General features: G+C 59.5%; 9 protein-coding genes across 9 annotated transcripts; 5 read left to right on the top strand and 4 right to left on the bottom strand.

Moving 5' to 3' along the window:
- The first annotated feature begins 23 nt into the window (after positions 1-23).
- FA10DRAFT_112110 (WLM-domain-containing protein) lies at positions 24-1,933 on the top strand. The gene is made up of 2 exons (XM_025517873.1): positions 24-405; positions 478-1,933. Exons 1-2 carry the CDS (start codon positions 128-130, stop codon positions 1,904-1,906), a joined length of 1,707 nt encoding a protein of 568 aa, XP_025377584.1. The 5' UTR covers positions 24-127; the 3' UTR covers positions 1,907-1,933.
- FA10DRAFT_266872 (hypothetical protein) lies at positions 1,929-4,776 on the bottom strand. The gene has a single exon (XM_025521683.1). The coding sequence runs from the start codon at positions 4,717-4,719 to the stop codon at positions 1,960-1,962; it is 2,760 nt and encodes a 919-aa protein (XP_025377585.1). The 5' UTR covers positions 4,720-4,776; the 3' UTR covers positions 1,929-1,959.
- Positions 4,777-5,082: 306 nt separating this feature from the next.
- On the top strand, positions 5,083-10,312 carry FA10DRAFT_286099 (hypothetical protein; the record flags this gene model as incomplete). Its single annotated transcript, XM_025524050.1, has 2 exons — positions 5,083-5,218; positions 5,274-10,312. The coding sequence occupies 2 exons, from the start codon at positions 5,083-5,085 to the stop codon at positions 10,310-10,312; spliced, it is 5,175 nt and encodes a 1,724-aa protein (XP_025377586.1).
- Positions 10,313-11,816: 1,504 nt separating this feature from the next.
- FA10DRAFT_266873 (hypothetical protein) lies at positions 11,817-13,573 on the bottom strand. Its single transcript, XM_025521684.1, has one exon. The coding sequence runs from the start codon at positions 13,543-13,545 to the stop codon at positions 11,869-11,871; it is 1,677 nt and encodes a 558-aa protein (XP_025377587.1). The 5' UTR covers positions 13,546-13,573; the 3' UTR covers positions 11,817-11,868.
- A 100-nt stretch (positions 13,574-13,673) lies between these two features.
- On the top strand, positions 13,674-15,068 carry FA10DRAFT_301653 (putative KIN28-cyclin-dependent ser/thr protein kinase; the record flags this gene model as incomplete). The annotated part of the gene is made up of 3 exons (XM_025525011.1): positions 13,674-14,096; positions 14,173-14,631; positions 14,700-15,068. The coding sequence occupies 3 exons, from the start codon at positions 13,677-13,679 to the stop codon at positions 14,970-14,972; spliced, it is 1,152 nt and encodes a 383-aa protein (XP_025377588.1). The 3' UTR covers positions 14,973-15,068.
- Positions 15,069-15,942: 874 nt separating this feature from the next.
- Positions 15,943-19,815, top strand: FA10DRAFT_286102 (hypothetical protein; the record flags this gene model as incomplete). Its single annotated transcript, XM_025524051.1, has 2 exons — positions 15,943-19,713; positions 19,771-19,815. 2 exons carry the CDS (start codon positions 15,943-15,945, stop codon positions 19,813-19,815), a joined length of 3,816 nt encoding a protein of 1,271 aa, XP_025377589.1.
- A 98-nt stretch (positions 19,816-19,913) lies between these two features.
- FA10DRAFT_266876 (hypothetical protein) lies at positions 19,914-21,093 on the bottom strand. The gene has a single exon (XM_025521685.1). It carries the CDS (start codon positions 21,069-21,071, stop codon positions 20,046-20,048), a length of 1,026 nt encoding a protein of 341 aa, XP_025377590.1. The 5' UTR covers positions 21,072-21,093; the 3' UTR covers positions 19,914-20,045.
- A 102-nt stretch (positions 21,094-21,195) lies between these two features.
- FA10DRAFT_251871 (hypothetical protein) lies at positions 21,196-26,684 on the top strand. The gene is made up of 2 exons (XM_025519625.1): positions 21,196-21,333; positions 21,397-26,684. The coding sequence occupies exons 1-2, from the start codon at positions 21,233-21,235 to the stop codon at positions 26,585-26,587; spliced, it is 5,292 nt and encodes a 1,763-aa protein (XP_025377591.1). The 5' UTR covers positions 21,196-21,232; the 3' UTR covers positions 26,588-26,684.
- Positions 26,587-27,956, bottom strand: FA10DRAFT_266878 (WD40 repeat-like protein). Its single transcript, XM_025521686.1, has one exon. It carries the CDS (start codon positions 27,910-27,912, stop codon positions 26,683-26,685), a length of 1,230 nt encoding a protein of 409 aa, XP_025377592.1. The 5' UTR covers positions 27,913-27,956; the 3' UTR covers positions 26,587-26,682.
- Positions 27,957-27,976: the final 20 nt, after the last annotated feature.

Here is a 27,976-nt window from a genome sequence, read left to right on the forward strand (position 1 = left end):
CGAGTACGTGAGGGCGGACGGAACAGCAGCAGCACCGACTGACTGAGGAACGGACGGACTCTGACCGCCTGCTGCTGGAGACAAGGAGAGAGAGGCGGAGGACGCAGAGGGAGAGATAGGGATAGAGATGCCGGTCCACCTGCGCCTCAACGAGCGCGACACGTCGCGCAACCCGCACATCAACTTCGTCACGGCCCTGCCTGGCCCGCGCCACGACGAGGCCCTCGCCAGGCTCCAGCAGCTCGCCGCCATGGTGCGGCCCCTCATGCGTGCCGAGGGCTTCCACGTCAACTCGCTCGAGGAGTACGAGTGGAACCGCGAGTTCGCGGGGCGCAACTGGAACAACGGCGAGGTTGTCGAGCTCGTCCTCACGACAAAGGACGGCGCCTGGATGCCGCTGCAGCTGTGAGTCTCCTCTTGGTTCCCGTCAAGCGGTGCAACTGTGCTGACACGCCCGTGTACTATGTGTGGGTAAAGCGTCCTGTACGTCTTTTGCCACGAGCTCGCACACATCCGGTACATGAACCACGTCCCGTCGCAGCACGGCGCACTGACGCGCAAGCTCAAGCAGATGGCCCTCGACAAGCAGCGCCAGGGCTACTTTGGCGACGGCTTCTGGTCTTCGGGCCGGCAGCTCGCCCAGGGTTTCCAGCGCGAGGGGTCGGGCATGCACCAGCGCGCACCCGACGACCAGCTGCCCAACGAAGTCTGCGGCGGCGCCTTTCGACGGGCTGCTGCGCGAGGGGGAGGCGCACGAGGCAAGCGGAGGGCCAGATCGGGCCGAGCATCAGGCGGGGAGAAGCGGCCCAGGCGGAAGTTCCAAGGCCCAAGCCTACACACGGGCGCACAGACGAGCCGCAACCTCAAGCCTGGCACCGCCGCGAGGAGGGTCGACATCAGGGTATCCGCCACGCCTGGCGCCACGCCCGAGTCCAGCAGCCGCGTCGACGGGCGCAACCACCTGCCGACGGCCAGCGCACGCGATGCGAGCTACAAGCTGGACGACAACAGCACCTTTCGCAAGCGCACGCAGAGCAGAGAGGCGCGCGAGAAGCGCGCAATGGCTGCCATGGCGCGCCTGGGCCAGCTCGGCTCGCTTCCTTCTCCTCTGCCGCGGCCCAAGAGTGAGGCGGTCCAGGTCAAGCTGGAGACGATGCTGGCTGCCGGTGGCTCGACTGCTTCGCTCGGCCAAATCAGTGGGATCAAAGAAGAGGAGCCTAGTCAAGCCACGGACAATGCCGGCGGGCAGAGACACGCCCAAGCTGAGGAAGACAGCGAGACGGAGGAGGAAGAGGAAGAGGAAGAAAGGAACGGCGCACAAGACGAAGACAGCGAGACAGAATTCGAAGAGGAGGATGGGGAAGGAGCGACCTACATCAGCGACGATGATCTCGACAAGCTTGTGGGCGACGACCTTGACGACGGACAGCAAGGCGGGCATACGCGTGGATCGAGAGAAACACAGGAGCAGAGGCAGAGGCTACTCGAGCGCTATCGCAGCATGGAGCAAGCCGAGGCAGGCGAGGGCCAACAGAGGGGATGGACTGGCTTTTTCGACGAAGACGACGACGACGACGACGACGGCCAAGTTCAAAACAGCACTGAGAGGCACGACAATCAGACGCACGTCAAGCAGGAGAACAACGACGGCGCAGAAGACGACATTGAGCTCGTCGGTGTCAGCTTTGCTCCTGCTCCAGCTCCAAGGGCCAACGGCAGGTCTCCCTCGTCGGTCAGGCCTACACCCACACCAGGCGCCACTGCTCAACACAGCGCCTCCTCATCCGCTCCTGCTACCAAGGCCCAGGAGTGGACTTGCCAGTTGTGCACCCTCGTCAACGACGCCTCTCAGTCAAGGTGCGCAGCCTGCGAGACGACGAGGGGGAAGACGACTCTCGGAGCGTGATAAAATACTGTACAATTATATGCATCATACTTGTATCAATACATTCCATACTCTCATCTGGCCCTGGCGGCGTGTCGCTGACGAGGTGGCGCGGCAGCAGGCGGCTGCATCTTGATCCCGTTGGAAAAGACGGCCGGCATCCTGGGCCGCACCGTGGCGTCGTAGGCCCGCCCTGCCCAGCTCAGCAGCCCAAGGTCCTTTTTGCGGCTCTCTCGTCCCTCGGCCTCGACGAGCGCGTGATGCAGCGGTTTGAGCTGCTCAAACGTCAGCACCGGACCGACGGCCTCGCGCGCCGTCTGTGGACTTGCGACAGATCGCGAGAAGAGCGAGGCGGGTCGGTTGAATGGCCCGACGGTCGGCGTCGGACGTGGAGGATGGCGATCGACAAAAGTCCTTAGGAGCATCATGGCCTCGTCGAGCCGACGCGATTTTGTCAGATTCCGGATCATGGCGGCCCAGCACCTCGAGACGGTGTCGTCATCTATGCCCACTGCAGCTCGCTCGGCGGGCGTTCTGGCTAGGGCAGACGAGGAGGTAGCGATGAATGCCTCCTCGTGCTGGGCCCACAGGTTCCACAGCCGAGAGACAAAAATGTCGGCCGTTTCACGGTGAGGAGCCTTTGCGCTCAGCTCGAGACCAAGGGCGAACGTGTAGCCTGTCATTTTGACATTGAGATCGTCAAAGAGCGACGGCTGTGTCTCGGAGCCAAAGAGGACCTCGCTGGTCAGTGCGACAAGCTGGTATTTAGCGCTGTGACGGGCGAGGGCCGAGAGGTAGCTGTGGATCAGCCGCGCATCGGGCTGGATCGAGGACAGGAGGCCGTCGTTGGTCCTGTCCTTTTGATCGGCAATAACGCGTGCCATGAGCCCCTTGACCTCGCGCACCACCTCCACGGACGTCTTTGGTGCGTCAAAGGAGAAGGAAGCCGTGTTCTCCTCCTTGGCAGACGCGGCGACGGGCTCGGAAGAGGAGACTCCAGACTCATTAGCCGGAGCGCCACCAATTGGCTCGTCCTCCTTGATCTTGACGTGCGAGACCTTGACTGGCGCCTCGTAGGAAGCGTAGGCGTAAAAGACATTGGCCATCGTCGTTGCGTCTGGTCGCCTCGACTGGATCGTCTCAACCTCGTATGCAGTCCATTCTCTTTCTTCCTCGCCTGCCTTTTCCTCCATCTTGCTGGCCAGAATGGCGGACGAGTGTCGAAGCATCTCGGCCAGGATCCATCTTGCGCGGACCACGTCTCCCACTCTCGCACATCCCTGCAGCAGCGCATTGTACGTCTGCCGATCTGGCGCATAAGACGGAGTGTCCGGCTCGTTTTCGTCTCCTGCCTTTAACCGTTCGTTCTCAAACTCCACCATGGTCCGGAGAAGCCGAAATGCCTCGTCGAGCATGTCCTTTCTCCGGGCACAGGCCAGAATGACGGCGTTGTAGACTTCGGCCGTCGGTCTGACTTGGTATCTCGTTGTCATTTCTCGAAACAGGTCGAGTGCTCGTTCTGCATCGGTGTTCGTTTTGCGACTTGTGCTTGTGGTCGAGGCGCTGCTGGGTGCCATGAGGATGGACGAGCCTGGTTTCCAGAGCGTGTCGCTGTCTTGGGGCACACCCATGGCGCATGCACGGATCATGGTCGCATATAGCGGCGCGTCGGGGACGGGATGCGCTACGAGACGCATCCGGTTGAATAGGGACCAGATGGCGCTGCTCTTCCGCTGAGAGAGATGCTGGGCGACCATGGTGTAGGTGGCCATGCTTGCTGGCTTGTCGTCCTCCAGCTGCGTGATCAGAGCCAAGGCATCACTGGTCCTGCCCTTGCGCAGGTAGGCCTTTGCGAGGCAATGGAAAGAGTGGTCGTCGGGAGACAGGCCATGATGGGTGGAAAGCGACGCAACAATCGACTGGCAGGCTTCGACATCGCCGCGGTTCGCATACACATCGAGGACATTGTTGAAGAGCCTGGTGTGCGGCTTGTGGCCTGCCCTCTGCATCACATCGACAACCTTTTCAAGGCCGTTGTAGTCGTCGTGCGAGGCGAATGCGACTGCGAGGGCCTCCCATTCCTGACTCGTCGCTATCCCGATGGGCAAAGCCTCTCGACCGTCCCTGCTGCTCTGCTTGCCCCATCGCTTCTCGACTGACGCAAGCAATGCGCCGATGCGCTCCAAGAGCTGATGCTGAGCACCACGGTCCTCGAGCATCCTCGTTCCCGTCATACCCGGAGATGTCTCTGCGATCGTCACGCCATCGACGAGGGCTTCTTCGGTCTTTTCTTCCTCGACCGGCTCCTCCTTCGCCATGTCCTGGTAGCCCTGAAGAAGAAGAGGGATCAGGCGAGCGACGGCATCGGGCTGACCGTTCGCTGGTCGACCACCGATGACTTGCGCAGCTCCCGCAGATGCAAGCCGCGCATTGAGATTTTGCAGCCGCTCCTCAATGCGGTCGAGGTGGGATGCCCTCCCGCCGGCGAGGCTCAGTTTCTTCTGCCGCTTCGCCAGGCGACGGTCCTCGTCGGTCGCAGGTTCGGGCGCGTTGAGCGCCTCGTAGATGCTGTCCAGTGTCGACTCATCGAGCTCCGGGAGCTGTGCCTCGGCTCTCTGCGACTCTTCTTGCTTCTTGGCCCTTGCCAAGCGTGCCACGAGCTCGGCGACATCCTTCTTGGCCTGCTTTTCCTCTTCTGCGAGCGTGCCCCGATGCGTGTGGCCGACGGTGCGTGCCGAGCTTCGTGCGGCGTGGACAGATGTCGAAGCCAGCCCTCTTGACGCCGATATAGGAGGCAAGAGCGGCTTCGCTCGCGCCACGCAACGTCGCAGCATTGTGTGTTGCAATCGTCGTGTGAGTGAGCCCTGCTTCACCTGCAGAATGCAACAATTCTCTCTTTCTCTTGCAAGAGGAAGGGAAAAAAAAGTTAAAATTCCCTTCGAGCTCCACTCCATCACGTGAATGGTCTGAGCGAGGATGCTCTAAGCCTTGATTCTTCCCTGGCTGCTACTGTCGAACATAGACTCAGCCCAGGCCGCTCGCTCAGTTGAAGGGGGCTCATGCGGCAAATATCGGTGGGCGCCCTCGCGGCGGCAGCGTTTAGGGCCGCGCATCCACGTCCGAGACTGCCGCTGCTCGGATGCAGTACAAGAACACCGGGGGCCGCGGACGGCATTCAGAAGCGACACCGCGCTGCGATGCCGCTGGAGGACCGTCCGCCCACCGTTAGCCGCACGGTGCCCTACCGACGGCCCGAGTACCTCTCGCGCAGAAAGAAGGAGATGGAATGCCCGACTTCTGCCCAGGCCGTCGCTCCTGTGCTCCCAGGCATGCGTGAGTCTTTGTTGACAATCGCACAGATGAATGCGTGCTGACATACATCGGACAGCCTATCGCAACGCCGTGGGCGTGCAGCTCCTTTCGCGACCGCTCCATGCGCAGCTGTTCCCACCTGGGACGTCCGACCAGGTCCCGCCCATCCACCCCAATGCTCTGTCTCTCTGTCAGCACCATCTGAGCTCCCATGGCCTGAAGCCAGAGCAGGCTTCGACGCTGCCCGAGACGTCGTTTGACCTTCCGCCGCTGCAGGGAAAGGATCTCGGCGAGCATTTTTGGAACATCGGAAGGGAGGCGGCGCAGCCGTGGCTGGGAATGGCCCACGAGTTCGCAAGCCAAGACGTGCCGTCGACCATGCCAGACGGTGTCTCTGGCGACGCGACCTCGACGGAAGACGAAGATGGTCTACTGTGCGCAAAAGACTGGCTCTCGCTGGACGTGGGCATGCGCAAAGAAATGACGCCGAGACCGCCCAAGTGGCAAAGGAAGTCTGGCTGGACGCGTTATCCGGTCCTGAGGTCGAGCGACGGGCATGGGTGTGCGGCCTTGGGCGAGGGCGAGGCAGTCGAGTACCCCCTCGTTGAGGACGGAGCGCTGGTGTTTGACGTAGAGACAATGGTGACCGAGAGTCAATTTGCCGTCATGGCCACAGCGGCAAGCCCCAATGCCTGGTATGCCTGGCTGAGCCCGTGGCTCCTCGGTGAGACGACGGACAAGGCGCAGCTCATCCCGTTTGGGCCCAGCGGGGATCAAAATATGCCCGCGCGCCTTGTCATCGGACACAATGTCAGCTATGATCGAGGAAGGGTGCGTGACGAGTACTCGCTCAAGAGGGGCAACACGCGCTGGCTCGACACCATGTCCCTGCACGTCGCCACCAGGGGCATTTCGAGCCCACAGCGGGGCGCTTGGATAAAGCACAGCAAGACGAGGGCGCTGGAGAAGATGCTCGACGAGGATGGCATCGAGGAGAGGAAAAAGGCCGTCATTGCCTCCATTCTCGGCGGTCAAGACGTCGACGAAGATACGATTGCCGCGCTCGACCTCGAGGACCTCATCGGCGTGGACAGAAACGAGGACCAGGGCAACGACCTTGCCAGCATCGACGCAATCCTGGACAGCAGCAACGGCTCGGCCAGGAGCGACGCCACGTCCCGTGCGGCAGCTTCGACGCTGTGGCAGGACATCACGTCAAAAAACTCGCTCGCAGATGTAGCCAAGCTGCACTGCGACATCACTGTCTCCAAAGACGTGCGAAATGTCTTCATCGATGGGACAAGCCGGGAAGAGATTCTCTCGATGCTCGATGAGCTGCTGCACTACTGCGCCACCGACGTCGCCGTGACACACAAGGTCTTTCAAAAGGTCTGGCCTGCTTTCGTCGCCAATTGCCCGCATCCAGCCACCGTCGCAGGCGTTCTCGGATTGGGCAGCGCGATCCTGCCAGTCGATGATGAGTGGATCGATTACCAGAGGCGAAGCAACGAGACATTCGAAGCTGCCCACGGCGAAGTGCGAAAGAATCTCGTCAAGCTAGCAGAGGAGCTTCGGAGTCGGGGGACAGAGGGTGTATCGTGGGATCAGGCCATGGCATGGTCGACGGCAAAGGCCAAAGCGCTTGAGGAAGACCAGGATGAGGAGCAAGAGACGAGCAAGATGTGGTGGGACGAGGATGCTTGGACCAGCCAGCTCGATTGGACGCCAAAGAAGCCAAAGAAGATCCGGCTCGCCAGCACGGAGAATGAGGACGACAGCCTCAAGGTTCCCATGTGGTACCGTGACAAGGTCCTGAAGAGCCCTGCGGGCCTGGGCACCACCATGGCAGCGACCCCTGCCGTGCTCCGCCTTCACCTTGATGGCAAGCCAATCATCAAAGGCGACGATGGCAAGTGGAAGGCAAAGGGACAGACGCCAGACCAGGACGAGGTGGTTGGTGGGTCGCCCCTGCGACAAGCCTTTCTCAAAAAAGGTCGCGGGCTTGCCGTCAAGTCTCATCTTGACGGGAATGCTGGCGAGGAGGCCTTGTCTGCAATCAGAGGTGGGTCTTTAGACAAGGCCGAAGTGCGCCTCTTGCTGAGCAAGGCCGCCGAGGACCTCATCGCATGGGCGAAGGCAAACGGCAAGGCGGTAGAGGAAGATGCTCAGCTCACAACACTCGACTGGCAAAAGGTGGAGGCGGACACGGGTCCGGCATCGACAGGCGACAGTGATCCTACCGCTGAACGAGAGTGGTGGCCCAAGTGGTATTGGGATCTGATCAAGCCTGGCACGGGTGAGGTCGAGCTCACGATCCGGTCAAAGGTGGCCCCCACGCTCCTCAAAGTCAGCTGGGAGGGCTGTCCGCTCTACCATAGTCGTGAACACGGCTGGGTCTTCCTACACGATATCAAGGCGATGCCGGACTTTACGACTCGGCAGAAGCCTCTCAAGTTTAAGCACGAAGCAGATGAATCGTTCAAGAGCCTTTCCAAAGAACAAGGCCTGCTCTTCTACAAGGTCCCCCACGTTGCCGGCGACAACTCCAATGTCGGCAGTCCCTTCAGCAAGGGTTTTGTCCCCTTTTTCGAAAAAGAGACGCTGAAAAGCGAGCTTTCGAGCGAAGCGGCAAAGAGTGCAGCAAAGGCAGCTCTCGAGATGAATTCGCAGTGCAGCTACTGGATCGGGGTGCGAGATCGCGTTGAGAAGCAAATGGTCGTCTGGGACGGCCAGGGTGGCTCCAGTATGCTCTATCCTCAGGGTGCTAGCGGAGCGAGGCCGGAGGATGCTCATCGAAAAAAGGGCATGATCCTGCCGCAGGTTGTGCCCATGGGCACCGTAACGCGCCGTGCGATTGAGAAGACGTGGCTGACAGCCTCCAATGCAAAGGCGAATCGCGTTGGCTCGGAGCTCAAGGCTATGGTCAAGGCGCCTCCGGGCTGGTCCATCGTGGGAGCAGACGTAGACAGCGAGGAACTGTGGATCTGCAGCGTCATGGGTGACGCCCAATTTGGCATCCACGGCGCCACGGCCGTCGGCTGGATGACGCTCGAAGGGACAAAGGCCCTCGGCACAGATCTCCATAGCAAGACGGCGAACATTCTCGGCACGGGCCGAAATCAAGCCAAGGTCTTCAACTATTCGAGAATCTACGGCGCCGGTATCCGACACTCTTCGCAACTGTTGCTCAAGGCTTCGCCCTCGATGAGCAACGAAGAAGCGACGCGCAAGGCAAAGGAGCTGTATGCGACTACAAAAGGCACAAACACCTACACCGACGACTTCTTTGGCAGGCGCTTCTGGTACGGTGGAACCGAGAGCTATGTCTTCAACAAGTTGGAAGAGGTCGCGCTGAGCGCCCACCCAACGACGCCGGCGCTGGACTGCGGTGTAACGGCAGCCTTGTCGAGAAAATACCTTCCAAAAGTGGCAAAATTTGGGCGGATGAGCGAAGACTACATGCCAAGCCGGGTCAACTGGGTGGTGCAGTCGAGTGGTGTTGACTATCTTCACCTCCTCATCGCTTCGATGGAGCACCTCTGCCGCAGTTACGACATCGATGCTCGTTTCATGATCAGTGTCCACGACGAAGTGCGATACCTGGCCCGCGACGAGGACGCCCATCGAGCCGCTCTGGCACTACAGGTGGCCAACCTCTGGACGAGAGCCATGTTCGCATTCAAGCTGCAGATGGACGACCTACCCCAAGGCTGCGCCTTTTTCGCCCAGGTCGACGTCGATAAAGTGCTGCGCAAAGAGGCGGACGATCCCTGCGTCACGCCAAGCCAGCCCGTGCCAATTCCGCCAGGCCAAGCGTACGAGATTGAACAGACGCTCAAGCTGACCAACGGAGGCTCACTCTTTGCCGACGGCCGAGCGATGAAGTCTGCTCCCCTTGACTCACCTGCTGCCGTGCCTGTCGCTGGAGCATCGATCGACATTAACCAGCCTGGATATGTCCCTTCGAAGCAGTTGCATCGATCGACGGGCGAGCGAGGACTCCGTTTCCTCCAGGCACAAACGGCCACAGAAGTTGGTGAGATTGCTGCGCTCGAGCAGCGCGCCAAGATGGCCGAGGAGCGGGTGGAGCGAGAGAAGGCTACGGCGGCAAAGCGGCAGACAAAGACACCGCCAACGCAAGCAGCCCCAGCCGCATCAGCGATGGCTCCTAAAAAGCCCTTGCGGGCCGCTGCTCGCAGCTTGCACACCTCGAGTGCCGCTAGGCCAACCGAAGATCACGACGCGATCCGGTCGCTCGTCAAGGCCTTTCCTGTTCGCAGATTCAAGACGCGAAAGCCCTTCTTCAAGCTGGACTCGCACCGGAGCGAAGTCCTCATGCTTTACCGAAGGCTGATGAAGGCATGTCCCAAGCTGGGCCTGCCAAAGACACGCGCAACGATCAGAGGCGTTGCCAGAGCCAAGAAGAAGCTGACGAGCCCCAGACAAACCGATGAAGTGCTTCAAAGGGCGAGAGGAATGATCGATAGGTTTGAGAGGGCGAAGCGAGGAGACGAGGAGGCGACGAGAGAAATGCGCGAGATGGAGGAGGAGCTGGTCGAGAAGGATCGTGTCCGAAGGTGGGAGCTCGTTTACGACCGTTACCTCCGCTCGGTCAAGGAAGAGGCGCGTGGCGAGCCTCGACGTTCAGGCGCTCTTCTTGCGCCCAGCTTCTACACGGTCGGCATGCACCGGTACAAGCCCTTTCAACCGGAGAGCGTCACAATGATCATCAAGCGCCGTCGGCTCGCTCGGTGGGCACGCTACGGCCGATCGCTGGACCTCGATGAGCGAGCGAGGATGATAAAAGAGGAGGTGCAGATCTGGAATGCTCTCCGCTCGCAACAGCAAGAGAAGGCACCTCGTGCTCGAAAGGCGAGAGGAGAGGAGGAGGAGAATCTCTTGAGAGGGTGGAATGAGCCTTTTGCGGACGAAATGAGGGAAATGAGAGCAGCGTACGACCGAGAAGAGGCGAGGAGCAAGAGCCAGATGTCAATCCAGGTGCTGAGGGAAGCAAAAGAGGCTAGGAGGGCCAAGCATAGAGCTCGGCTCAGGAACAAGATGAGAAGAGAGAGGGAAAAGGAGAAAGCGGAATTGGACGCAAAGCCAGAGAGCTAATGCGCGGATATACTCTTGCATTGCACGGTCTTTTCGCCTGTATTGTATTACCTAGCATGTATGTACTCCTGTGTCAACAAGGACATGGCAACTTCATCGACAATCTCTTCGGATGCATGGACGAACGTGAGAAGGGGTTTTGCTCGATGCCTGGCAAGTCCGTCCAGACTGCTGAAGCTCCTACTACACGAAACGAATCCGAACGGTAAGGTGTCTAGGACTTCCGTAGCAATGGGCGCTGACATGCATGTTCGTATGTGGGAGTCAGAGGTCGGCAATCATACGGGAAAGCGCCGCCGGTCACAGCTGCTTAGAAGTCCTTGATTAAAGTGATCGATGACTAATGACTCTTCGCACCATTTCAGAGAATCCGTTGAGCGAGCTGTTCCGCAAAAAAGGATCTGGTGACAGTCATCAGTTTTCTTACTTTTCTCAATAATAAACGCAACAGAGCCATCCATCTTCGACTTGGCTGGAGACAAGCATATGACCCAAGACCAGCAGCATTGCTTGCCGAGGTCATCGGGTATATCAGCATGCTGTGATCCGTCACCTCCTTCGGTGGACGTTCTCGAGTACGTCCATGGTTGATGGTGTCGTGAATGCGCACGTATTGGCGGAATTTCGTGTCCGGATGTCCGCGGTGACGACTCATGGCAGTCCTGCTCCTTCTCAATGGTTTCGGCCAAAGATTCGCCTTCTGCCTTCCACGGACTTGGCGCTCTTGTAGAGCACGAGCAAATCAGACTCGTACACAGACGTTGTTTTCATGCGACCAGGTTCAGATAATTCCGACTCAAGTCGCCGTTCAGGAACACCAACGAGAATCTCGTTGCATGGAGAGGCCCCCCTAGAGGTACGCCCGCCTGAGATGGTCTCGCAATGCATCGGCGGAAGTTACACTTGTCCTCATTCAAAACTATATAAGGAGAGAGGTTGGGTCGTTGGTCCTGCCTCCTCACACAACGCTCTTCCAACAACAATCACTGCCCCTATCCACCTGTGGGTTTTGTCCTTGACGGCGACCCTTTCTGAACCACCATATCGCTCTCTTTCCACCGCACGCCCTTCGATAGTGATGCGTTTTTATTTCTCGATGCGCTTCCCCCTCTTTCTTCTGGGCGTCCTCTGCGCTGTCACGATGACGGTTGCATCTCCGACCCCTCAGGGTCCTGAACACGCGTGCGACCGAGGCATCGTCACCAAAGTCGACCTGAACAGCCTCAAGCGTGATCTCAGTAACAAGTTCAACAACGTTGAAAACGTCCAGAACGTCAGTTGCTCGTGCCACCTTGTGGCATTTCCCTGAAGGCGATAGTGTGCAGGGATGGGGTCAGTGTGAGCGATGGCTCTCGTTACTCACTTCAAGACGCCACTGAACATCTTACCTTCTTAACAAACAGCCCTTTGAATCCTCCTCCGACGTCGTTGTCGCTGGTCCGACGATGAAAAAACGACGAGTCGATCATACTACACCCTGCTGCGGAGTCTCTCTTCAAATACACTCGATAGATTGATACTTTACACATGATAGATCAATAATACATCTTACTTTGTCAGTCTTGCACCTGCTCCTCTACGTTCTCGTCGTCCCGCAGGCCTTCTTGGTCTTCTCCTTCTCTTTCTTCGCCTTCAGGATCAGCTGAGACATCGTGGCTCATAGCATCGATCAGTGAAAGAATCCTCGCCCTCAGCTCTTTACGCAAGGGTTTCACGGCCATAGTCTTGGGAGGATTGATCTCCCTCTCGTTTTCGACCGCCTTCGTCTTGAGACTATGCCACTTCATGGCGCAAGATGTCCTGCTTCTGCCTGAAAAGTGCTTCGCCACCTCCTTGATCCTGCCGGTCCTCTCGAGAATAGTCACGATCATTTCCTCATCTGCTGCCGACCATCTGGAATTCCTGCCTGTCTCTTGCGTCTTTGCCTTTTTGGTGACCTGGAGGCTCTCCCTCTTGCCGGAGCGAGCAGCCCTCCTCATCCTCTTCTTTGCTGCAGGATCCGACGCCGCCTCTTCGAGCTCCGACACTGTCGCGTCGTCCTCTCTAGCGCGAATCCTATCATAGACTCGAATGTGACTGTTGACCTGCACCTGGCTTCGAGAGGTACCAAGCTTTTCTGCGACAATTTCACCGCGGCGGTCCCAGATACGATCGAGTAGAAGCAGCTTGACATCCTCGGCCGTCGACCACTCGACCGGCGCCTGGTCACGGTTGGCAGGATTGTCGTCGTGACTTTGATAGGCACAGAAGCAGGCCATGGCGCTCCTTTTCCACTGCTCTCCTTTAGCGCTCAATTTTTCAGCGACGGCTTCCCAGTCGGCATCGCCAAGCATCTTGACGGCTTCGAGCAATCTCTTGAGCTCTTCATCAGTCCAGTCCCGGCCATTGGTCGCGTTGGGGGCATCGTACTGGAGCCATCGGGTTCGGCACTGCTCGGCATTGAACCTGTACTGTAGCTCTCGAGCGACAAAGTCCCAGTCGATTTCTTCATCCTCCAACTCGTCGGCGTCTAGACGCCTTGGGTACGAGACAATGAGCAGATCTTCTTCGTCCAACGTAGACAAGGCCGACAGGGGGTCGGAACAGCGTCCTGATGCAGCCAAGCGACGGGCGGCAACACGGCCACACTCCTTCTTTACAGCCTCGCGCAGCTGCGACACCTCGTCATTGCCCCACCCAGGGGTCGTGGACGTGAGGGCTCTCAGTTCCTCGATTTCCTGATCTTGATAGGCGAGAAGCGGGATTCGGTTGTAGATGTCCGCAAACAGCGGCAGCTTGACCTTGGTCCTGGCAAATTCGAAAACGTTTGGCTCGCTGTCGCCCTTTAGAAACGAGCGAGCAGCCTCAAGGCACTTGAGCAGCTCTTCGACCTCGGTGCAAGCCTCGCCCGCCGCGAGCGTTGCCTGGCGCAGCGTCGATTGGATGTTGGCATTCTTTGCCTCGGCCCGCCGGATCTCGCCGTGGTAGGTGAGCAGCCGTGCGACCTCTTCCTCCTCCGTCTCCTTTCGGCCAATGCCACGGACCTCTTGCTGCACAGAGCGGCCAGCTTCTGGTGCCCCTTTCCCGTCCCCTTTGCTCGAATCTCCACCATCCGTCTCTGTTTCAACAGCACTTCCGGTACGCTGGGAGCCTGGTGCCGCGATCCCATCGAACCAAGCGCCGAGGAACGACGCCGTCTCCTCTCGCGGGCCTTCACTTACGCCTGGCATTGCCGACGACGGCTGCGAGGCCATTCGTCTGTCGACGATGGATGGAGGGTGAGAAGGTCTAACATCTCGGGAGACGGGACGCGTGACTTTCGAAAAGTTGCTCAATCGCACCGCTGAGCGCGCCGTCAAGCTCGATGCAGCTACAACCAGCGACGATGCAGACGGCGGCCGAGAAGAATGCTGCAATCCGCACGTCGTATGCCAAGCTGGCAAAGGTCGGCGAAGGCACCTATGCTTCCGTCTTCCTGGCACGGCACACGGCCACGTCTCGCAAAGTAGCCATCAAGAAGATCAAGGTGGTGGACTCAAAGGACGGGATGGACATGTCAGCGATTCGAGAGGTAAAGGTGCTGCGAGAGCTCCGGCATCCGAACGTCATCGAGCTCGTCGACGTCTTTTCAAGCGGCTCTACTGCTACGCCGAGTCTCAACCTCGTCCTGGAATTCCTCGACACGGATCTGGAAAGGCTCATTGGCGACACCAATCTCGTCTTTAAGCCGGGCGACATCAAGAGCTGGATGCTGATGCTCTGCCGCGGCTTGGAGTTCTGTCACCGGCACTATATCCTTCATCGGGTGAGTGGCAGTTGCTTGCTCTTTCTCCCCTTCTACTTCTACAAGAGCACCCAGCTGACTACGGCTGCTGCCTCAGGATCTGAAACCAAACAACCTGCTCATCTCACCCCAAGGCGAGCTCAAAATTGCCGACTTTGGCATGGCGAGAGAATGGGCCGATGCCGGACTTAGAATGACGCCCGTCGTCATCACCCTCTGGTATCGGCCTCCCGAGCTGCTCATGGGATCAAGACACTACTCTACGACGGTCGACATGTGGTCTGTCGGCTGCATCTTTGCCGAGCTACTTGTGCGAAGGCCATTCATCACCGGTGAGGCCGAGCTGCAACAGCTGTCAAGGATATGGCAGGTGCTTGGGTCGCCTACGGAAAAAGACTGGCCGGGAATGAAGACGCTACCGCTCTACATGCCCTCAACGGAGCAGTTTCCCAAGCCCACCCTCCGCTTCATCTTCCCCGCCGCTTCGCAGGATACCATCGACATGATCTCGAAGCTACTCCTCTACGACCCAAGCAAGCGCATGAGCGCCAATGAGGTGAGCCTATAGAAGGCTGCTCCATGTCTTTGCAGAGCTCGGGAGCTCACATATCACGTGTTTGGCAGGCGCTTCACCACCCTTACTTTCGCAGTCAGCCGGCACCCACACACCACACTCTGCTCCCCCGACACCCCACCAAGGACAAGACGGACAACGAGACAGACCATCCTCTGCTCTCGCACAGCGACGTCAAGGACAAAAACCGCACCGCGGGCGACATTGCCTCCAACAGAGACGCGCCCGCCGCGACAACAAAGAAGAGGACCGCCCTGGGCGGAGCAAGCCCCAACACCGTTGCACGACTGCGCAAGGTTGCCAGGAGGCTCGCGTACGACTAGATGAATGCTCCCATACACACACCATCTCTCCCACTGTACACCGTGCACTGTACCAATACGCAATTTTCATCATTTTATTTACCTGTACAGTACTGCACAACAGTAGCATCCCCATCTTTTGTGCCCATTCAGAAAGAGGAACGAAATAAAGTCACGATCTTGCTTAGCGAAAGTTGGATTTTTCACGCGAAAAGGTTTCAGAAAAGGAGGCGAGCGAGACCAACACCTTACCGACGCGCTCTATCAAACGCCTTCTTTTTTTTTTTGGTCCCTTGGCCAGGGTTTGACAGCAAATCGACTGCCTTACACCACTGCAGACAAAGGAAGCGAACTCGACCTGCCTCGACGGGCGGCGGCTGCCTGGACAGTGTGGACGAGAACACCCGTACACAATTGGAAAAGAAGGTGAGTCTTAAATTTCCAAAGGGTTTTCCATAGGGGGGGAAAAGGAGCCAGCCAGACAGAGCAAGCCAGATCTGGCTCCGTTTCGTTGCGCCCGCAAGATTCCGTCTGTCGTTAGCTTGGAGAGGCGTGGCCTCCCCTTTCCTGCCAAACCCGTTCCAAACTTGCTCGATGCAGCATTCGTGCATCTGCCCTCTTCGGCTAGTTCCCTGGGACCCTTTCCCCTCTTGAATCTGCGGTGTGCTGACAGCAACTCGACGCCCAGGAGCCCGTATCGTTTGTCCGTCCCCCTGAGGGCCACCAGACACGAACAAACGGAGGCCTCCTCGCGTCTTTCGTTGCTTCGTTGCTCATTCTCTACCCTTCGTCACTCATCGACTCTACACGGCCACACCTATCATCTCAAGACCACAGTCGTGCTGCTTCCCTCCTCGTCGATCGACTCAGCACCTGCTCCACGAGCCCCTGTCCGGTACCACGCGCTAGAAAAGCCTCCCACCAGCACATCAATTTTTCAGACAGATCACGGATCTCTTTCGGACGTGTCCTGCGTTCGACGAGGGGGACCATGCTCTCGGACACGGCTAGCGTTGCTGCGCACAGGCCTCGACCGCCTGGGCCGAGACGGTCAAGCGCCAACCCGTCTCGACGAAGGCCAGCCGAAGGGACCCCCGCTGGCGATGTCGCTGAGAGACCAGGAGAGGAGCTGATGCCGCCACCGGACATCATCAACGGCAGCCGACACAGCAGCTCGGCCTCGGCAGCGTCGCCGCCATCATCTTCGTCGTCGGCGGCGGCGTCATGCGCCATCAAGTATGAGCAGGACCTCGGTCTCGATCTTCCCCAGCACCTCACTGCCGCTCTGGAGAGGTCACGTCGCGCGCCAGAGGGCCATGGAAGTGCCAACAGAAGTCGGACCTTGAGCCCCGGCGCAGAGAGGCTCGAGTCGCTCTTTGTCGACTCTGCTTCTTCTGCTCCCTTGTCAGCGCACGGCGTTGGAAAGGACAGGCGCCGCTCGACGCCCAATACGGAAGACGAGCACGAGCGGGTGAAGGCAGCATTGCCATCGTACGAAGACCAGAGCAACCTGGAGCGGCCGCCATCATTGGACTACTCGGAAGACGGGTCAGAGAAATCTCTCGATCGCGATTGGGTCGGCGGCTTGCCCCGAGAAGAGCTCGAGGCGCTGCTCGTCGAAGCCAACAAGGTCATCAAGGCCCGCGAGCGCGACTTGGGCATCGCCGCCGCCATTGGCAAGGCCCTGTTGGAGAAGAACATGAGCCTGCGCAGCAAGCACGAGGGTATCCTCACGCGCCTCTCGACCTCGGCCAGCCTGAGCAACATGCTGCCCGCCGGCGAGGGTCCTGCCAACTCGCCGCCCACGTCGGACATTCACATTGCCGATGACCCGAGTCACGGTCATTTTGACGACGAGACACCTCGCCCGACGCCTCGGCTCGACGGTGACTATTTTGCTCACAGTGTAGCGCAGCCGTCCGATCCCTTTGTCAGCCCAACAGCACCTCGGCAACAGCAATCACGGCTTCATCACTCGCCTTCCTCCAGCGTTAGCTCCTCGCGAACGCCCATGAACAACCTCTTTCAACAGCAGTCTCAGTCTCCCTCGGCTGCCTCTGCGCTGCCCGGCTACTGGCACTCAGACGACGGACCGTCAAAATGGCCCTCAAATAGGAGCGAGTACTTTGTGCCGTCAGGCCCACCTTCGCCCTCGGTCTCTCGTGCTGGCGTGTCGAGGGAGCAGAGCTACGACAACCTGGCCCGGGTCCAGGCGCAAGCCAACGAAGAGGCACAGCGGCAGCTCGAGACGCTGAGCAAGCAGAACGATGCCTTGCTCGACCAGCTCGCCCAGCTCCAAACGGAGGCCGAGGATGCCAAGAAGCAAGGTGGGCGCAGGCTCAAGAAACTCACGCGAGAAATCGAAGGCCTCAAGGGCGAGCTCGAGGCGGCCACCGAACGCAATGTTGAGCTGGAGCTGGAGCATGCCGGACAGGAAGACGGTCCCAGGATCACACCGCCCAAGGAGAAAAAGGCATGGACTCGCAAAGGCTCCATGGCCATCTGGCCCTCGTCTGACGACGGCACGCCGTCCTCCCGTGGTGGTCGCAGTACGACGGCAGACCGCGATCAAGACGGACACTCGGTGCACTCGCTCGAGGATAGCAAGGGAGCGGACGCGCGCTCGATTCGAAGCCAATCGTCAATGACAAGTACCCTCGAGGCTGCTGCATCCCTCGCCGCAAGACCCCACAGCGAGGGCGAAAGGGCTCTGGTTGCTCAGCTCCTGTCCAAGATCCAAGAACTCGAAGAGACAAACGCATCGCTGACCATTGCCGGCACTGAGATGGACGGTCGCATCGGCAGGGCCATCGAGGAGGGCGAGAGGATCCGAGACGCCTACGAGGCCGTTGAGACTGCAAATGGAGCCGATCAATCGTTCCGCCCTGCATCGATCAGCCGCAGCTTTAGCTCTGGACTCGGCGGCGGCAGCCCCTTGCAAATGAGCCCCATGTCGTCGACGGCCAGCGCTAGTCCAGCCACGGCCGCGAGGAGGGCAAAAAGGAGAGCACCGGGCAATCGCTACATCATTGAGGGCCGTCGAACAATCCGCGATGCGCTCCGTCAGAATATCGACGAAGAAGAGTCGGACCCGCCGAGCAGCGGCCGCAGCTCGCCGACGCAGTCGCGAGGTCAGCGTCACCGCATGTTGAGGCCACGGATCCTCATCACGCCCAGCACGGAAGACCTCGCGGCACGGCGCAAACACGACGAAGAGAACGGCTGGGTCGACCTGGAGGCGAGCCCCTCGCAGAGCGACACTCTGCGCTTCCCAGTCCGGCGGCTCAATCGAAAGCAAGCATCCGTCGTCCGGCGAGTCTCGTCGGACGCCAGCTTCGCTTTGAATCGCCAGCTTTTCGACAACCGTGGCCCTGTGGCGTCGACTCCACCCAAGGGCAATCTCCCCGCGCGTGATTTCAGCATGGATAGCCAACTAGACAGCTACGGTCACCGTCGTGAGCCAGATCTGGACTCGCTGTCCAACGTTTCGAGCATCGTGCCTTGGCAGGGTCGACGATCGTTGCAGAGTGAACTGGTCGGGATCGCAGATGCCGATCGCGACTTGTTCGCTTGGAATGAAGAGCAGCTGGCCGGCCAAGTGGACAGATCTCGTAACGACGACCACGTTGATGGAGGACCTTTGCACCTCTCAGATCTTAACAACCCCGATCACCGACGCTTGCGGCCGCAAAGGAGCGCCAGCAGCTTGCGAGCGGCCAGCGAGCCTGAGTCGGACATTGCCGATCTCAAGTGGTCTGTCAGCAGCGGTGAGACAGTTGTGAGCAGGAGCAGGTGGGCGTCACCAGTCAAGCATCAGCAGCTGCAGCGCATTGCCGCTGCCCCTTACACCGAAGGCATCGGCCAAAGCGGCGAAGAAGAAGAGACCTCGGCTCTGGTACACCTGGCCGATGGCGACTGGCTCGATCCCGAAGAGAGCATCGTCTATCGGGGCGGCCTTCGCGACCAGAAGGAGACGACCGGCGAGTCGTACGACGAGTTGGAGAGCGCCACGCGAAAGGCACCCCTGCACTGGGCCGACGACGACGACTTTGGGCGACCGATCACCGAGAGCGAGGCAAGGAGGTTGGGCCTGATGCCGAGGCAAGACTCGACGTTGGGCAACCGTAAAAGAAGCATGCTCCTTGGATGGGTGGGCGCCACCAAGACCAAGCCAAAGTCTGACAAAGGCAAGGCCAGGGAACAGCCCCGCCAGATTGAGTCAAGCGAGGCTGTGGCTGAGCGATTACAAACCCAGGCGCTGCTGAGGGAGAAGCGCGTGGCTGCACTCCAGGCTCGACTCGTCGCAGGTCAATTGACGCCGGCAAAGGCCTACGCCATGGGGCTTACTGACGAGGACGGCCGCCTCCTCGCTCCGTTCCCCTCGGGCAAGTCGTCCTTCGACGACTCGGTCGAGAGTGAGGCAACAGCGCGGGCACTGGCCATGTCGAGTGTACGCTATCGACGACGGACGCTGAGCAGGCCGGTCTCGCCTCAGGCTGTCAGGTCCAAGGAAAAGACAAAGGAAGGGGAAGGTGGCGCCTCTTCCTCGGACGAGGCCTTTGAGATGCTCGACCTGGATCCTGCCAGAAGAAAGAAGGGCAAGAGGGGGACCGACTACTACCCAGTCTCGTACTCTGCCCGATACCGGCCTGCGGTGGTCAAGCAGAGGGTGCAGCAGGCGAGCGTCGAGGCGGTGACATGGGCCAGCGCCTGGGCGACATTCAGCCTCGTTATGGTCTTTGCTTTCCTGGTCGCCTTTTCGGTGCGTTCACTCTCCTGCTGTTGAGAGGCGTTTTGCTGACTTACGTTCTTCCTACAGAGGGGACCCAAGAAGATTCTCAACACGAAGCCTGCCACACAATAAGGGCGGCAGCTTATTTCACTGATGAGCGAGCTGAACAAGCTCATAGACAGGCTTCTTTTCCCTTAAAGGACATTCAAGTTACCCATTTTACATACCTCATACACCATCACTTCATGACGAATATATATAGAGTTCATCAGGCTTCTTGGAAGGCATGCTCTTGTAGCCATGCTTCAGCGATTTACAAGGCCTGCTGAAGCTGACGGGGCAAGAATTATGAATTGCGTCTTTCAAGCCAAGTTGACATAGCTCTCGAAACCTTCGGCTACCGACTGCTTGAAGGGCCTTGAGATCTCGTCCTTGTCGGCCAGGTAAGCCAGCATGAGCTGCCGTGCGACGCTAAACTTTTTCTCTTCTTCGCTGCCACCAGGAGCATGAACAGTGCCGAGGATCTTGCCCTCTTGCTCGAGGGTGAGCGAGACACCTGCGATGCTTCCTGGTAGCAGCTTCGACACTGCAGATGACTGAGGAGCAAAGACGAGGTCGAGTGCCTGTCCCTTGGGAAGCGACGCGCGGGGAAAGGCGTCCTTGAGCGCCTGCAGCGAGGTGGAGAGCGACTGCTCTGCGACGTCGCTGAGCGCCTTGGCCTTGCGCGCCTGCTTTGCTCGCGCCTGGATCGAGCGCGTAAAGCCATCGCGGAGGTGGGCAAAGTCCGTCGACCTGACAGGCACGATGCGGATCACACAGGCGACGCCCTGGTCCACGAGGGCGGCCACGAGCTGCTCGCCGCTCGGTCCCTGCTTTTGATCGAGAAGCCAGTCTTTCTGGTAGCCTTTCCAGCCTGGCACCTGCTCGAGCCGTTTGAGTGCCCGCTCGTCGATGTACAGGCCCGCGACGTAGACCTGCACCCGGAGAAAGGAGACGGTCCGCACGCCCAGGCCGACGAGGACGAGGTCGCCGCAAGAGAAGGGCAGGGAGGTGGCTGGTTTCTCGAGCTTCGTAGGGAACGGCTGCTTCGTCGAGGGATCTAGCCGCACCTCTTTGCCGCCAGATGTGGGTAGACTAGTAGGGAGCTCCTTTGCAGATGCCGGTGGCGCTTCGAGGTGAAGCGGGCGAGCCGCATAGGCCGAAGCTGCGAGCACGGCAGTAGTAGCAGCGACTGCAATAAAAGCAGGGGTGAGTCTTGCCCTTGGTGCTGCTTGTGAAGAACCACTCGATGTAAATGTTCTCGCTTGACACCGTAGTGCTGACCCTCTCAAGGGCGTCAGACGCTCAGCCAGAGCCCGCCCACCAATTCGAAAGAGCGGCGTCGCCATCGCTGCACGAGTTTGGGTGAGAAGAGCGGAAGGAAGGTCAGGGTGGCGCGTGCGCTCAAAAAATAGGTTGCGCCCACGTGAATTGCGCACCAACCAACACTCAATCCAGACTGTCTCTGTCCCTCTCTCGAGATCCGTGCAGTGACGACCACGACGGCACGATGGGGGCTACCTCGTCGACGGCTGCGGCTTCGGCTCGGCTTCCCGTGGGCGTCAACAACCTGGTCGGAGAGCTCGGTGGAGATGTGCAGTATGACCGAGGGTGAGTGAACGTGTCACTGCTGCTGCGCTGAAGCGATCTCGCACTGACCTTAAGTTGAGACAGGGTCGGCTCATCTCGTTTCCTCAAGGCCATCCGCGCAAAGCACAAGTACGGCCCGCTGATCGTCAAGACCTTCCTGAAACCTGATCCCTCAATATCATTGCAGTCTCTCGTTCGAAGGTTGCGTGTCGAGAGAGAGGCATTGGCCGATGTCCCCAATGTGCTCACCTACCAACGTGTCACCGAGACTGCCACGGCGGGCTACCTCATCCGACAATGGGTGGCCAGCAACCTCTACGATCGGATATCGACCAGGCCTTTTCTGACCAACATTGAAAAGAAATGGATCACCTACCAGCTCCTGTCCGCGATGAAAGAAGCCAGGAAGCGAAAGATCCCCCATGGCGATTTGAAGAGCGAAAACGTCCTCGTCACCTCTTCGCTTTCCGTCTATGTCACCGACTTTGCTGCCTCCTTCAAACCGGCCTCATTACCGCTCAACGATCCTTCCGACTTCAACTACTTTTACGATACGTCAGGCAGGAGGACCTGCTACGTGGCTCCCGAGCGCTTCTACAGCGACGATGCGGCAGCCGCAAGAGAAAGACAAAAGGCCAAGGCTGTCTTTGCCCAGAAGGAAGGGCCCACAATCGACCTGGCTGCCGAGGTTCTCGGTCAAAAGAGCCAGGGCAAAGTGACAGAGGCCATGGACGTCTTTTCGCTTGGTTGCGTCATTGCGGAGCTCTGGCGCGACGGCGCGCCCATCTTTACCCTCACCCAACTCTTCAAGTACCGAGCCGGCCAATTCGACATCGAAGGTCCTCTGGCTGAGATCGCCGACGAAGGAGTCAGAGACATGGTCCGGTCCATGATCAGCCTCGATCCAGACTCGAGATTGACATTCGCCGAGCACCTCGAGCGGGCAAGGGGCAGCATTTTTCCAGAATGCTTTCAGTCGTTTCTCCATCGTTATCTCATTACGCTTCAGCGAGTCTCTCCTCAGGCAAATGTTTCGCCCGACCACACCTCGAATACAGGAGAGGCGACCGGCTCGACCTCGGCGCCTTCGGATGCAGGCACCACAACGGCCGATGCATTCAACATTCTCCGCACGGAGGCAGACGAGCGCATCGAGAGGCTGTACGAAGAGTGGGCGGTCGTCACTCGCGTCCTCCAGGGTCATAAGGATGCCCTCGAATTGGACGCGCCCGACGGCTTTGGGTCCAGTTCGACTTGGGCGATGCGAAAGGTCATTCCCGTCCAGCTCTGCATTCCTGGCATACCCAGTCAGGCGCTGTCAGAGCCCCGTGAGCCCATCGACGAGGACGGACCGGCGCTGCTCATCTTGTCCCCGCTCCTCGCCAATCTTCGTAATGTGTCGAGGCCGTCGACGAAGCTGCGCGCTTTCGACCTGCTTCTCCATCTCTCCTCGCGATGGCTTACCGATGAAGCAAAGCTGGACCGCGTGCTGCCGTACATCGTCAGCATGCTCGACGACGAGTCAGAGATCGTACGAGCTGCGGCTGTTCGCACCTGCACCCAGCTCTTGGCCCTCGTCGATGTCATCACACCCTCCAACGCCATCACCTTTACCGAGTACATCATGCCCACCTTGCGCCGCCTGTCGAAGGATAATTCGGCCACGGTGCGAGCCATGTATGCGTCCTGCATGGTGACCCTGGTCCAAACTGGCCATCGGTTTCTGCAGATAACCTCGGCCATGCGCGCTGAAGGCCTGTTTGCCGCCGACGCCGTCCACCATGAAGGTATCGCAGACGCAGACGACTTTCTCAGCGGCCAATATCCCGAAGAGGCAAACTACGATCTGCAGATGAAACGCCTAGCATCCTTCTTTCAGGAGCAGGTAGCCTCGCTCTTGACCGATGCATCCGTTGCCGTCAAGCGCAACCTCCTCGACGACATCGCTCCCCTCTGCTCCTTTTTCGGCTCCGGTCCAACCAACGATGTCGTTCTCAGCCACATGATCACCTACCTCAACGACCGGAGTTGGTTGCTGAGGCAAGCCTTTTTCGACGCCATCGTCAGCGTCGGGCGGGTGGCCGGGCCGAGAAGTGTGGAGATGTACGTCTTCACGCTCATCCTGCCTGCTCTGTCAGATCCAGAGGAGTTCGTCGTCCTGCGCGTCTTGCAATGCCTCGTGGAGCTCGCGAGCGAGGATCTCTTGTCCAAGTCAAAGATCTTTGACGTTGTGGGCGCTGTCGCCGGCTTCCTCTGCCACCCCAACCACTGGCTTCGGACGGCTTCGGCGCTCGTTGTCGCCACCGCGGCTGAACAGCTACCCACGACTGACGTCTGGGCAGTCGTCTACCCCTCAGTCAGGCCACTCCTGCGAGCAGACATTCACCGCATGGACACGCTGAGCTTGCTCCAATTTGCAAAATCGCCCCTCAGCCGGCCCGTCATGGAAGGTGCGGTGCAGTGGGCAGCGCGCGTCAACACGACTGGCTTCTGGAAGCCTCCTCCTGAGGCAAAGGGTCGCGCAGGCCTGGGCAACGGACTTGGTGCAGAGGGCGTTGGGCTACTTGCGGGCAGAAAAGGTCGTGAAGTCTCCAAGACGGCCATCCAGAGGAGTGAAGAAGACGATGGGTACCTCGACAAGCTCCGAATGTTGGGTCTTGGTGCCGACGACGAGATCAAGCTGGTCGGGCTGCGAGACTACCTCTCAAAGCTGGCCAAGCAGTCTTCTTTGACGAGGGGATCTGTCCAGCAATCGTCTTCGGCCCTGCAAGAGGACAGCACCCTCCCGCGTTTACAGATCCGATCTGTCTTGGCTGAGCAGAAGCTCGACGGTGTCACGCCCTTGACCATTTTCTTTGGCCCACCTCGAGCCTGGAAGAATTCAGCACCGGCATCGACCGTGAAGGCAGGCCCCGACGGCGCGTCTCTCTCTATGCGCTCGCAGACGGCAGACAGCTCGTTCAGCGGCCGCGTGGCTAGGAGGAGGCTGGCAGGGAGCCGAGTGGCGAGCGACGTTGCCTCTCTCGGCCCTCTAGAGGAATTGAGACGACGTATGGTCGACCCGAGCGTCGCAGGTGAGGGCCACCTGGCCATGCCTTCAACTCCCGGCGCGATCGACGCCCAGGACGTCAGTCACCACAGACTTCTTCAGCATGAACATCAGCGCCCTGGTAGCCCACTTGCGGGCGGTGCTGGCTCGACCTCAGGTCAGGCGAGAATAGGCGTGGGCAAGGCGCTGCCTGCCATTGCTGCCAACCCGACCACGGTCACCGGCACGATGTCGGAGCTCTCGGCAAGACTCAAGGCGATTGACGGCAACGCTGCTCTTCATAGCGCCGACGTCTCAGGAACGACGACACCACTGGGATCGGCACTGCGTGGAGGAGGAGCAAAAGGCCAGGCAGATGATGCTGCGCCCGAGGGGCCTAGTTTCTCGAGCACCTACGAGGGCAATGACCCCTATATCCGTGCCCATCTCGAGGCGCACTACCTCGCCAATTTCCGAGATCGTCACCCAGGCTGGGGTCCCCAGATCCACGCCAATGGGCGCCGACGAGGTGGAACCCGCACGGTGACGGCGAGCGCCAGGGCCGTGGCTCCGGGCAGCAGCAATAGGCGACCCGATGGCAAGCTTGTAGCCTACTTCACCGAGCACACGGGTGCCATCACTGCACTTGCCGTCTCTCCCGACAATGCCTTTTTCATCTCTGGCTCAGAAGATGGCTCATTGAAGGTCTGGGACACGGCTCGACTCGAGAAGAATGTCACTTCGCGATCCAGAGCTAGCTATGCGAACCAAGGAGGAGCTATCACCGCGCTGATCATGCTCGAAGGGAGCCACTGTGCGGCGAGCGCGTCCGAGGACGGCAGCGTGCATGTTGTTCGCGTCGATCTCTCGCTCAACCACACCTCATCTTCGATGCCACGCTATGGCAAAGTCCGTCTCGTGAGCAACTTCCAGTTGTCGAATCCAGGAGAGTACGTGACTTGCCTGTTGCAGTCCTCCTCCAAGCCGGGCGTCTCCACTGCAGAAGCGGCCGCTTCCTCGTCGAATCCGTCTGGTGGGGCAGGAGGAGCCGGGAGCCCTACCTTGATCTTGGGAACTACACGGTCCCGCCTCACGATCCTCGACCTCCGCACCATGCAGGTCTTGCAGACGCTCCGGCAACCGGCCCACTTTGGGCCCATTACGGCCATGTGCTCCAATCGGGGCAACATCTGGCTGCTCGTTGGCACGCTCGGCGGCGTCATGGCGCTATGGGACCTTCGCTTTGGCCTACTCGTCAAGAGCTGGCGGATCGGACAGGCAAAGGATGGGTGCATCGTCCGCGTCAATGCCGTGCGGCCTCATCCGAGCAAGGGAAGAGGCCGGTGGGTAATGATTGCGTACGAAATGGTCGACTCTTTGTCCGAGAAGCAAGGCGGCGGGAGCCAGGTCCTCGTAGAGACGTGGGACATCGAGGAGGAAGTGCGTGTCGAGGTGTTTGAGTGTTCGAGCTCGAAACCGTCCAAGCAGGCTCCGGCCTCGGTCTCCAAGGTGGAGAAGGAGCAGCAAAGGAATGGGCTGGGCGATGCGGCGCAGGCCATCGAACGGCTTGTGAAGCTCCAGGAGCTGGCTCTCGACGAGAAGCAGAGGCAGGGCAGCCAAGTCGAGAAAGAGGATCAGAGCGGCGTCCGATCGGCGGCGCAGCCGACGAAAGTGTCATCCTGCGCTGTCAAGGCGATGCTCGTCGGCCTAGAAGGCTATTCGTCCTCCTCCTCCGCGTCGGTGGCAAATGGACAAATCGCAGAGAGCTGGTTGGATGCGGGCAGGCTAGCGCAGGAGGACAGCGCAGAAGCGGGAGGAGGCGCATCGAGGAGGAGAGAAGGCTACATGATTTGTGCGGGCCAAGATCGACGGATCCGCTTCTGGGATCTGGGAAGGACCGACCGAAGTGTCTGCCTGGGCCTGGGCGTCGAAAAGGGCGAATTTGTCAGCGTCAGACCCCAACGAGCAGAGACAGATGCGACGAGGCAACACCAGCAGCAGGATGGGCAAGCGGCTTCAACTAAAGCTGAGGCCGGCCCGACGAGGAACGTGCACAGTATACCATCGTCGGGCTCAACACTACAGGGCGGATCATCGCTGATGAGGTCGCCCTTGCTCTCGCAGCAGCAGGCGAGCGCAGCCATCAAAGCCCACAAGGACGCGATCACCGCTCTGGCCATCATCGAGAGCCCGTACAGGTGCATTGTGGCTGGCGACCGCGCAGGCACAATTCGAGTATGGGAGTAATCCCTCTAATTTTATTTCATCGTGTACAGTACAACTTTCATTCCCTCTCTGATGGAACTGCAATTTGAGGCTCCCAAGAGACTGACAGTGACACATTAAGAAGCTTTGGGCTTGGGCTTGCAGTCGTCAAAGGCAGGCCGGATATGAATCTGGACGTTTCCGGGCCCGCCCTTGGCAAGTCCGCCAACTTCGCCAGAGGGGCTGTTTGCATCGTCGATGTTTTCAAAGCCACTGGCAACGGCCAGGAACGCGCCGTCGCTCGAAATGGCGCCGCACGACAGGGCGCTGGGTGCTCGGCCGTACTGCTTGATCCTCTTTTTAGCGAGCGGGTCCCAAATGGACACGGCGGCGTCCGCACCGATGGAGGCAAATGTGCCATGGATTGGGTGGAACGCCATGCCGTTGACGGGGTACACCGTGTCGATGCCGTCCACGACCTGGCGGTGACACTTGAAGGCATACTTTTGTGCCTGGACCTCGTCTGAGGCGTCGAAGAATTCGAGCGCAATTCGCCCTTCGACGGACGACGTCGCGTAGCCTTGTCCTGAGACGGTTGTGCGGACATCGCGGAGCATGTACTTGAGCGAGCTCTCCCGCTTCTGCGCCGGTTTCCATGCAGGAGAGTCATCTGGTGAGGAAGCGCCCTGATCGAGCTCAGCACGCCAGCGAGAGAGCTCATAGATGTGCACGAGGCGGCCCGCCATGGCCACGACGAGCCGTGGTGTTGTGTCGCTGATCTGGACGGGGCCTTTGGGGGTCTGTGTACTCGGGAATGACGGCGAGATGTCCATGGCCAAGACCTTGTCTGGGAGCTTGAGGGTCTTGAGTAGAGCCTCGCTGCCCGACCCCGACGACGACGACGCCGCCGCAAAGGGATCCCACACCTTTAACGTGGCGTCCCATGATGCGGAAACGAGCAGCTTTGTGGACTCGCTATATCGTATCCGGCTCACCGCATTGGTGTGCTTGCCCAAGATACTGCTCTGGCCCGTCTCGAGATCGAGCAGGCGAACTCGTCTATCGAGACCTCCTGACGCAGCGAGCTTGTCGTTGATCCAGCACACGTCCAACACCGGAGCGTCATGCTGGAACGTATGCACGAGGGTGCATCCTTTCGATGCTTCAGCCAGGGCGGCCTCGTCGCTGGTCGCTGGGAAGTCGGCGGGCAGATGGTACAACCTCACCGTCTTATCCCAGCTCGCAGCGAGGAGCTGGGTGGCGTGCGAGGGGTCCGGATTGAACGAGAGGCTCGACACAACATCCGATGGTGGCGTCGAGATGGTGAATTCTGGTTGTGCTGATGACGAGGCCTGGGACGACGACATGGTGGTTTGGCCATCAACATGGATCGAGCATGGTCCTGAAGAAGTGTTGGAGTTGAGCTTCAAG

This window comes from Acaromyces ingoldii (assembly GCF_003144295.1).
Source record: "Acaromyces ingoldii strain MCA 4198 unplaced genomic scaffold FA10scaffold_3, whole genome shotgun sequence".
NCBI lineage: Eukaryota > Fungi > Basidiomycota > Exobasidiomycetes > Exobasidiales > Cryptobasidiaceae > Acaromyces > Acaromyces ingoldii.